The sequence below is a fragment of the Ceratotherium simum genome, chromosome 20, assembly GCF_057802395.1.
Source record: "Ceratotherium simum simum isolate JZ-2026a chromosome 20, ASM5780239v1, whole genome shotgun sequence".
NCBI classification, from domain to species: Eukaryota; Metazoa; Chordata; class Mammalia; order Perissodactyla; family Rhinocerotidae; genus Ceratotherium; species Ceratotherium simum.
The window spans coordinates 22,342,815-22,353,777 of NC_141919.1; the positions used below are offsets into that span (position 1 = coordinate 22,342,815).

General features: G+C 42.0%; 1 protein-coding gene across 3 annotated transcripts in view; it reads left to right on the top strand.

Annotated features, from left to right (window-relative positions):
* Window positions 1–6,037, top strand: part of DOCK8 (dedicator of cytokinesis 8) — a 204,188-nt gene extending 198,151 nt beyond the window's left edge. For all 3 annotated transcript variants that reach the window (XM_087444522.1, XM_087444521.1, XM_087444523.1), the window contains 2 exons: window positions 4,348–4,518; window positions 4,927–6,037. In XM_087444522.1, coding sequence (XP_087300648.1) covers window positions 4,348–4,518; window positions 4,927–4,987 — 232 coding nt within the window. In that variant the 3' untranslated portion in view covers window positions 4,988–6,037. The remainder of the gene's footprint in view (window positions 1–4,347; window positions 4,519–4,926) is intronic.
* The last annotated feature ends 4,926 nt before the right edge of the window (window positions 6,038–10,963 follow it).

The following is a 10,963-nucleotide window of genomic DNA, read 5'->3' on the forward strand; positions in this document are numbered from 1 at the left end:
TGGACTCTCACATCCACTGCAACTCTTCCTGTGGAGAGGCCAGACATTCCTTTCACACCCTGCCCCCAAATGATCCTTCCTTACCTTAAGGGGCCTGGAGCATATACATTACTCCAGTCATGGGAGGAGGATGGGTCCAATTCCTCAGTTTCTCCAGGATCTCTGTCAGATTCTCCCCTTGTTCCAGTAGCGATGTTTTGGGCCCTGAGTGGAGACTTGCTAAAAAGTTACTAGGATGAAGCTGAGAAAGGCAGAATACTACAATTTGGGGCTCCAGAGAGAATAGTTACAACTTGAGACCAAGGCCGTATGCCTGAATTCTAGCTGGAAAGGTCAGTGTTTTCCCTAGGCAGCATGTGTGGTGTTGGGGTGAGGAATGTGGGCTCTTGAGCCAGGGTTCAAATATCCACTCAGCCTTAACTAGCTCTCTGACCTTGGGTATGTAACCTAACCTCAGTTTCCCCAGCTGTAAAATGGGAGTAATAATGGTAACTACCTCTTAGAGTTAAGTGTCGGGATAAAATGAGTTAATATGAAGAGCTTAGAATGGGGCTTGGCACAACTAAGTGATCGATGAGTGTAACATTATTCAGTGGGGCAAATAGATACCTGATCAATCCTACTCTTTCTGAGTAGGAAAGAGACTTAACAGTCTGATTTAAATATAGAGATTGTCTGCCTCGCTAAGGTTTGTACCATAAGATGCAGTGGGGCTGATGAGACATCGCCTGGGAGCAGCAGGATCCTGGATTTCCATCTGACTCTGCTGTTCCCACAGGTGTGTGACTCCCACCAGGGCACCTCATCTCTTCGCATCTTAGTTTCATCAACTATGAAAAACGAGAGACTGGAATATACAGTCTCTAATAGTCCGTCATTCTCATAGTGAACAGATAGTTTCTTACTCAGGCTGGGTCAATCAGGAGTAATAATAACAATGTGTTCTAGGTTTTAGCTGTGTGCCAGCACTGTGCTAAGCATTTTATATGTTTAACTCATTTAATCTTTACAATAATTTATGAGGTAGGCTCTGAGCATTTAACCCAGTCTAGGGCACATAGTAAGCAATCAGTGTATGCTAGCTAGCTGTTATTACTTCTGATAATAAAGACTACAGAGAGTTTAGTTAATTCTCCCAAAGTTGTCAGAGTAGATATCCCAAGTTAGCAGTTAGCTTCTGCAGGCCTCTTGTAGTCTGCAGTGTTACAAACCCGTGCCTTGAAGTCATCCTGAAACTGATTTTATTTCATCCATGGTAGTAACTTATAACTGTTAGTTAAGAAGCAATAAAAAATAATAAGGGGTGATGTAGATTTCTCAGGATGCAAAGGCTATATACCTCCCCTTCTACCCCATCCTTGAAACCTTTGATATGTAACCCAAGTGTCCTACAATTTGCTTCAATTAATGTCAAACTGAAAAGATAGGTGAAAATGCAGTTAAGGGAGTTCTTTTGGCTTCTGGCTGAGTTAAATCAAGTCCTTCTATAGCAGGCTAATTCTGTGATGAAGCTGTGGTCATACGTTTATTTTTGCCCGGGCCATGTAGCTTTCCCTGCCCTGTAGCCACATTCCACCCTCTTTCGGGATGACCTTTGACTGTCGTCCTGAAACTATGTCCAGTGGTAATAGGGGTGATTTGGCAACAAGGTCTGGGGATCCTCATAACTTAACCCAAATCTAGCACCACTATTAGGAAAACAGTTTAAACCACACTGATCACCGGAATCCTTTCATCTGAAGGATGATAGAATTATTACTAATTATTGTATGTTGGCTAAGTTTCAGCCATTATGTTGTCCCTTCAAGGCTTGTTGATTTGTAAGTTCCCTTGGGTAAAACTGTATAAAATAAAAGGCAAGACTTTATCATGTGTAAATAATATGATTTTCTTCTTTGGTATGTACCATACTATGTGGGAGACCATGAAAACACTAGGCTTAACTGTCCACAAGTTAGACAAACACAATGTGCTTTAAAGATTCTATCTTTTTCGTGTGTGTATGAGGAAGATCAGCCCTGAGCTAACATCCATGCCAATCCTCCTCTTTTTGCTGAGGAAGACTGGCCCTGAGCTAACATCTATTGCCAATCTTCCTCCTTTTTTGCCCTTTTCTTCCCAAAGCCCCAGTAGATAGTTGTATGTCATAGTTGCACATCCTTCTAGTTGCTGTATGTGGGACGCCGCCTCAGCATGGCCGGACAATCGGTGCGTTCCCGGGATCCGAACCCGGGCCACCAGTAGCGAAGCACGCATACTCAACCTCTAAGCCACGGGGCCAGCCCCTAAAGATTCTATCTTTAATGCCCTGCAGTGTCACCATGGTGGGGCTAGGTATAGATCTGTTTTTGTTCATTAGAGGATTTGTGTCTCTTTTCAATTCTGGAAAATTATCAGCTGTTATCTCTTTGAATATTGCCTTTTACTCATTTTCCATTCCCTTAGAGATTCTTTTAGATGTGGGTTGGGCATCTCCATGATATCTCTAGGTTTCTTAACCATTTTTTTCATATTTTTAGTTTTTATATCTCTTTAGTGATTTCCTTAGATCTGTCATATAGTTCATGAGTTCTCTACTTGTGTCTATTGTTTAACCTGTCCATTGAGATTTTTCTCTTTGTTTTCCTGACTAGATTTTAATTTCTAGAAGTTCTATTTGGTTCTTTTCTGAAATTTTCCTGATCTCTTTTTTCATACTCTCTCGTTTTTTTAATCATGGGTTTTATATCTTTGATCACATCTCTATATTAACTTTGGTCTTTTACATTGTCCTGTATCTCTGATTTTTATTGGGCTAGTTCTGCTTGTTGGTTCTCCCTCATGGTGGTTGGTTTCTGCATATGGTTTGTAATTTTTTATTGTGAGTTCATCTTTGGCAGGGGTCACTTTCTGGATGGCCCGTGGGCCCTGATGGAGAAAGTGTTCCTCCAGAACAACTTTACATTTATTTCTATCTGATCCCTAGGGATTTCAATCATCTTGGTCTGGTGTTTTTTTTTTTCTAATTTCTCACCTTAGAGCACCCACAAGAGAGGAATGTAAATTTGTAACTCATACCCACGTGTGGTGCAACCTTAGAATTTCAGTTTCTCAGGGTGACTTTCTTTCCCATTAATGGCCCCAAACTGATAGCAAGCTTCCATTCTACCTCTCTGGACAGTTTGCAGCATTTTTCTAGACCCCTTTTTATAGATGGGGTGGCTTTTCAAGGCTCTGAACTATATGCAGGTGGCATAGCCAGAGCCCCTCTTTGCCCTGGCCAAGGCTACATCACTTATCTTGTGTGGGCATTGAAACCACTCTACCTCCCCCAGCCTGCAGGACCTATATGCAATCTTAAAATCCTAACGGGCTGTCCTGACAGCTGCCATGGCACCAGCTCCTGCCGTCACTCTGATTTCCCTCTTCCTTTCTGGCACCTGGGTTTCTCTTTCTCTTTTAACAAATTTTTGCTGTGCTTTCCCAGCACTGCCACATGTATCTAGCAGGAGGGAGCTGGAGGGCACTGGCTCCGTCTGCCATGTTGCCATAAATCACAAAATGTTTTTTGTAAGCAGAACAGGTTCCGTTCTGCAATGACCTGAATTTGAATCGTGGATCCACCACTTTCTTACAGTGTTATCTTGGGCAAGCAACCTAATATTTCTGAGCTTCAAGGACAAAAAAGAGATAACACTGACTTTCCAGGTTTGCTGGGGAAATTAACCAGATAATGCATGTAAAACTCTATGAATAGTGCCTGGTACATAGCAAGTGAGAGCATCAATATCGCCTAGGCAACTTTTCAAAAATACAAATTCTGAGGTGCTGCCCCTTAAGAGATTCTGATTCATTAAGTCTGAGGTAGGGCGCAGAAATCTGCATTTTGAAAATCTCCACAGGTGATCCTGATAGGCCATCCAGTTTGCAAACACTCCTAGGAGTACTCGAGAAATGCTAGTAGTCTCATCAGCCCACATTTCTTTTTTTTTTTGTTTTTTTGTGAGGAAGATCAGCCCTGAGCTAACATCCATGCTAATCCTCCTCTTTTTGCTGAAGAAGACCGGCTCTGAGCTAACATCTATTGCCAATCCTCCTCCTTTTTTTTTTTTCCCCCAAAGCCCCAGTAGATAGCTGTATGTCATAGCTGCACATCCTTCTAGTTGCTGTATGTGGGACGTGGCCTCAGCATGGCTGGAGAAGCGGTGCGTCGGTGCGCGCCCGGGATCCGAACCCGGGCGCCAGTAGCGGAACACGCGCACTTAACCGCTAAGCCACCGGGCTGGCCCTCAGCCCACATTTCTAAGCACTTCAAACTCCTGTGAAATAAAACCTCATTTTCCCCCTACCCTGATATTTGCATCGCAGATGCGGTGAGGCCGTAGAGAAAAACAAGCGTCTGATCACAGCAGACCAGAAGGAATATCAGCAGGAACTCAAAAAGAACTATGGCAAGCTGAAAGAGAACCTCAGGCCAATGATCGAGCGGAAAATTCCAGAACTCTACAAGCCAATATTCAGAGTTGAGAGTCAGAAGAGGTAAGAACCGGGAAAAAGAGGATAAAGGATAGAGCTTGGGGCCCAGCAGACACGCTCTGCAGCACTCGGTGAGCTGTGGAAACTCTGAGAGTGGGAGCGGGGCCTGGAATCAGAGAAACCACCAGAGTGCGATCCGTTCTGCTCCCATCCTGATCCTCCCTGGATCTTCTCCTTGACCTCTCCAGGACCCTTCCTGTTGGCCTTCCGCCAGCGGTCTTCCCAGGGCCAAATTACTGCCTGTGTTATTTCTGGTGCAGTGTGAAGGGATCTCAGAATCTTCACTTATTTACTTATTTACTGAGTTCTCTGTGATTGATGTCCTTTTCTAGTGGGTGATTTTCTCCCTGCCCTCTTTTTAAAAGGCTAATTGATCTTTCTTACCTCTGTTCTCTCTCTCCTTAATTTCAGAGACTCCTTCCACAGATCCAGTTTCAGGAAATGTGAAACCCAGTTGTCACAGGGCAGCTAAGAAAAGTTGTCTTCATCCTTGAAGACGGAGCCTCCGCGACGCTGGAGAAGGACCCACTGGTACTTAAAAACACAGGACATTTGCCACGTAGGACAGACCGCATGCTCCCTGATGACACAGCGCTCTGGAAACTTTGAGAACCAAGTGACCATGGGAATTACACCCAAAGAGGGTGTGACAAGATTTTGGCCATACTGGGGGGGATGGAGACAGTGGAGGATGGTTAATCAGGGGTGGCTGTGTATTTATTAAAACGTTTTTTTTACAATATTGTACAAAATAAGGCATAAACAGTGTTTCCTACAGAGTGGTCAGTCACTGTCTAGCCTAGAGATGACTTCCTCTGGCCCATGTTTGAATTTACAGGATAAACCCCAAGTGCTGGAGGAAAAAAGGAAACCTTGTCCACCAAGCTATTCAAAGTGAATTTTCCTCATCCTTTATGAGAAAGGAGGGTGAGCTTGCAAGAGTGCAAAACATCTGTGAGGGGAGGCCCAACTAGAAATCTAAAAATCATGATGGCTGGAAGTTCGGGGATAGATTAATTATTTGTGAACTCGTTACCCTTTTGGTAACAGTGCACAAATTATTGTATAGTTATTTTTGCTTTATTGTTACTGTTATGTTACATTAATTTAACATGCGTTTATAGGGGAACACACTCGAAGCAGTGATTTAGGAGATACATGGTACTCTGAGCAGTCAGCCAAAAGTTGTGGATGCTGCATTCCCTTCAATTGAAATGATTCTCCGATAATGCTTTGCATTTTTTTCTTATGTTCGCTCTCGCTCACTCTTTTTCTCCTTCCTCCTGGGACCAAGTTTCTTCTTATAAAAGGATAATATCTCTGCTCTCACTTCAGAACATTGTGCTGTCGTCAGTATATGTACATTAGCTACAGACTATATTCAGCTTTGAATTCTTTTGACAATGTACTTTAGGAGAAAGATGAACAAAATTATTACTTGAGAATTAAATTATATATTTTTAATATGACTGATTACCTTGACTGGTACTAAACATGTAATAAGAATTGTAAGCAAAATGTTTCCCTTTGCAACTTGTGTTTTCCATTTTGACAACTCAACGTTTTATAAAGCACTTCACAGAAGAAAGATGCATAATCATGGCCTTGGTCAAACAGTGCTATCCAGGGTCACACCTCTTATTGCAATATTTAATCTTGGTAGTCTTGGGAGAGAATTGAATTTGGATATTCCATAACTTTTTGTTTATATCATCAGGTATGCATGAATTTATATTCTGAAAGAGGATTTTTGTTTTCAATTACTAAATTTTAAGTGGCAAACTTGTTTTCTTTTTAGACATTTGGGACACAACTCTTTCTAAATTGTAGAGGAAGATTTGCCCTGAGCTAACATCTGTTACCAATCTTCCTCTTTTTGCTTGAGGAAGATTCGCCCTGCGCTAACATCTGTGCCAGTCTTCCTCTATTTTGTACGTGGGTTGCCACCACAGCATGGCCACTGGTGAGTGATGTAGTTCCACGCCCAGGAACCAACCCAGGCTGCTGAAGCGGAGCTTGCGGAACTTAACCACTAGGCCACAGGGCCAGCCCCGTTAATTGCTTTCTTAAATGAGTACACATGACATCTTTTAATTCCTTATGTTATTTAGCATCTTCTAGGAGATACTGAGTGAGACTAAGGTCAAAAAACATTGTCACTGCCCTCCTAAATCTCTCAGTTTAGTGAGGAAGAGCATCTATATGTATGTAGCCATATATATGGCAGACTGGTACAGGCCCTATAGAATGTCACTTTTTCTGAGTGACTCCAAGATGGCCATCACATTCACTCCCTATCACATTCTGCCCTAAAACAATAAGGATTAGGTGCTAAATTATGTAGGGCTGGTTTTTAACTTAAGGGCCCTAATAATCCTAATGACCTAAGATATTCCTGACTAAATGTTCCCTGCTTTTAGATACCTGTTGTCACTTTCTTTTTAGTCTCTTTCATACCACAGCGGGTGCCCCTTGCTTCAGAAGTGCAGGAACTGTGTTCACTGCTGCATTCCTACCCCCTAGCCCAGTGCTCGACAAACAGAAGATAATAAATGTTTGTTGACTGACTAAATGAATGAGTGGGAGTAGCCCTGCTTCTGGCACAGTACTGTCCAATAGAAATATAATGCGGGCCACATATATAATTTAAAATTTTCTAATAACCACATTAAAAATAATCGTAAAAAGAGACAGGTGAAATGAATTTTAATAATATATTCTGTTTAGCCTGATATATACAAAATATTATAATTTCAACATGCAATCAATATAAAAAATTATTGAGGTATTTTACATTCTTTTTTTCATACTAAGTCTCCAAAATCTGTAAGTATGTATTTTACACTTACAGATTTTACACTTTTCACTTAATATTAAAGACCAGCCGCATTTCAAGTGTTTAATTGCCACCTGTGGCTAGTGGCTACTGTGTTGGATGGTGCAATTCTAGAAGCTTCCAACTTTTATAACTTGATGCCTCTGATCTGTAGGCTCAGAATATAGATGACCAAAGTAGTGGGAATAGTGTCCAGAGTAAGAATGACAGAATTCTGATTGAGAGCCCGTGGGCTTACCTGGAAGTGAATCTTGTGGAGTTGGGGAGTATAGGCTTGTAAATATTGGTTTGTTTGCTCATACTCTTTCTGAGCTAACCCCAGCTCTTTTCTCAATTCCAGATAGTTTAAGTAAGTTATAAATAAAGTGGAGGCATTGCTGTACTTATTTAAATAACGGATTAACAAAGAATTTAGACATTGGTCCTCTGATTATGTAGTCTAAATACTGGATTGAGAAAGAAGCATTTTAAACATCCCTAAGAATAAAACAAATTAGGCCTTTTGTTTTCTGAAAATTAGAGAAACGTGATATGCCACGATAGCCATCTTGATTTTACTTTGGAAAACCCTTCTGTGAAAGCTTATTGGAGAAATCTGATTAGCTTCCTGCCTTTTCTCCTTTAGCAAGGTCAAGGGTGCAATTGTCACTATCTTAATAATCTCAGGAAAATGAAACATGAATATACTGCATAGACCTGATTGGGTTTGTCATGTCACACATTGTCTTAAACTCCATAATTCTCTTCAGTAAGGAATCCTTTCCATGACAATAGATTTGTTTTAAAACGAAAAACTTTTCAAGCTGGCATTGGTAATTGTGGTTGCAAGTATGTTTTCAAAGTCAGGGAGCATTTGTTTTGCTTTGAATGTATTTTTAAATGCTTGTTATCTCAAATGTTGTAAAGCTGTTATTGATTATCATTTTGCCAAAAAAAACTAAAGGTTCTAATATATTCCAGAATGGTAGGTATGTCCACAGTATCAAGGGTATTCTTTTTTTGGATTTAAGGAAATGCTTCCCAATCTTTTTCACATCATGGGTGTAAATGCTATCTACGGAGGCATAACAACCTGCACACTCCTTAGCTTAAAGTGACAACAAACAATAAATATCTTGCCCAGTTCCTGTGGATTAGGAATTTGGGAGTGGTTTAGCTGGGCAGTCTGACTTGAAGTCTTGCAAGATGTTGGCCAGAGCTGCCATCATCTGAAGGCTTGACTGAAGCTGGTGGATCCTATTCCAAGGTGGCTCATTGATAACATTGGACAGTTGGTGCTCGTCGTTGATGGGAGGCCTCAGTTCTTCTCTATGTGAACCTGTCCCCAGACCACATGACTGGCCTCATGGCATGACTGCTGATTTCCCCTAGGGTGAATGATTCACAAGAAGCAAGGCAAAAGTGGCAATGTCATTTATGACCTAGCCTCAGAAGTCATACTCCCTCATGTCTGCTATATTCTGTTTTTTAGAAGCAAGTCACCAAGTTCAGTCCACATTCAAGGGGAGGAGAATTAGGCTCTACATTTTGAATGGAGGAATGGTAAATAATTTTTGAATATATTTTAAAATCACCATAATGGAACACATTAAAATTTTGTACTTGTTGTCTCACTGGGATAAATGGACAAAGATACTTGCTGCTAGAGATGACCAGGCTTGGAGCTCTGGCTGCCCAGAGTCCCTCCCAGAGGGCTGGGTTAATCAATCTCAAGTAATATTTATAACCCAGCCCACAGGTGCACCACGGCACACCACTTGGGAAGCCCTGGCCTAAGTGTAGTCCTCAGTTGGCAATCTTTTGTAAGGGATAGAAAACCAAACTCAAATTGGTGTTTTTAAAGGGGATGATGGAGTTCAGTGGCTCACTTAGAATAATCCAGAGGTAGTACTGGTTCAGACCCAGCTAGATTCAAGACCCACACAATATGTCCTGGGTCATCTCTGCTTCCTTTTGTTTGGCTCCATCCTCAGGCTTTCAGCAGTGGTCTCTGGAAATTCCAAGCTCATCCATCATGGCAAAGGCAGTCCTGAGCTTCACAACCTTGTACCACCAACCTCCACAAAGAAGAGAGGTTCTGTGTTCCAGAATGCCCACTGGAATTCCTTGGGTTCACTCTGATTGGAATGGCTCATGCTAACCAAGGCTCGTGCACTAGAAATGGGGTCAATGTCAACTCAACCCACATGGCAAACAATAGAGGGACTGGTAATTCCTCAAGGAACTGGAAAGAAAGGGAAAAGGAAGCAAAACAAGCCACGGGGGCTCACTGCAGAACATTTTGCTTTAAAGCAAATGTATTCAGAAGAAGGAATTTGTGTGGAGATCAGGATTACAGTTTATTTCATATCATGTTCACAACCTCTGACCTGGCAGGACCATCCCCAGGAGGGAAGACGATGGGAATATGCAGTATATGAAGGAGGACCTGGAGCTTATCGCATCCTGAAGAAGAGTGGGGATGGGTAGATGTGGGTGGGATGTTTTGCTGTACCAGTAATTCATCCTTTGGAGTGTCTTGCTAAAAATGGTGCAAACGATCAGGAATTGGAACCATAGAGCTGAGGGCAGGGAGGGGCACTGGTAGAAGAGTGAGGGCAGCAGGGAAGTAGAATAGATATTAGGTTTGATTGGGAAAAGTCAAGCATCAAGGTTGTGTCTTGTGCTCATCACTGTATCCCCAGTGCCTGGCCCATAGTGGGCACTCGATGAATGTTGTAAATAACCAAATTAATGAATAGAGGTGGCCATCAGTGGTGATTTCTGCCAAACTTTTCCTTTTCTGTAGCTCTGAGCTAAAAGCAGCACCTAAAGGAGGGCAGATGATTAGGGTCAATTGGCCCCAGAAGAATAGTTTTCCATTCACTCGTGACTTTACCTATTATCAAGGCCTGGGCAAGAATTAAGAGGATTTTTTTCCCTTTTCTGATGATTTCTCTTGAATCATCCTACACCTTATCCTTAATAATCTTAAACCCAACCTCACAGAGCCTGATTAAAAACTGAAATCTCTGATGGTCACTAAGTTTTCAGTCATAGGATTAGTGGAGGAAATGCAGCATAGCCTGGGTTGAAAACTATTTGGAGAGCTGTCCACCTACCTGATCCCTAAGGCCTTGATGCTGCCACACATCTTGGGGAGCATTGCTCTCTCTAGAATGATGCTACCGAGTCCAACCCAGTTCCCAGTCTGACGATGATCTTTGTGGCATTAGCTTGACAGCTAAAGGACTTTCACCTTTGCTATTTTCCTCATACTTCAGAAGATGGCAAGTCACTGGTAGCAAGGATAAGGGAGTGATTTTCAAGGTGGTACAGCTCTAAAGGATGCAGTTGAGAAATCAGCTCTCTTGTCCCTTACCAGTTCCTTTATGCAGTGAGAGAACAGGACACGGATGAACAAATTGTTCTGTTAGTCAACAGGATTATCAGGGTTATTAGTGAAATAATTTTTAAAAAGACTACGTGACTGCCAAAAGTCTCTGGACCAAGGATCAGAAGTCCTGGTTTCTTATTCTTCCACTTTCTAGTCCGGCAACTCTGGCCAAGTTGCTATACCTTTCTGAGCTTCAGGGTTTTCCCCCTGTAAAATAGGGATAAGAGTTGCTCTGT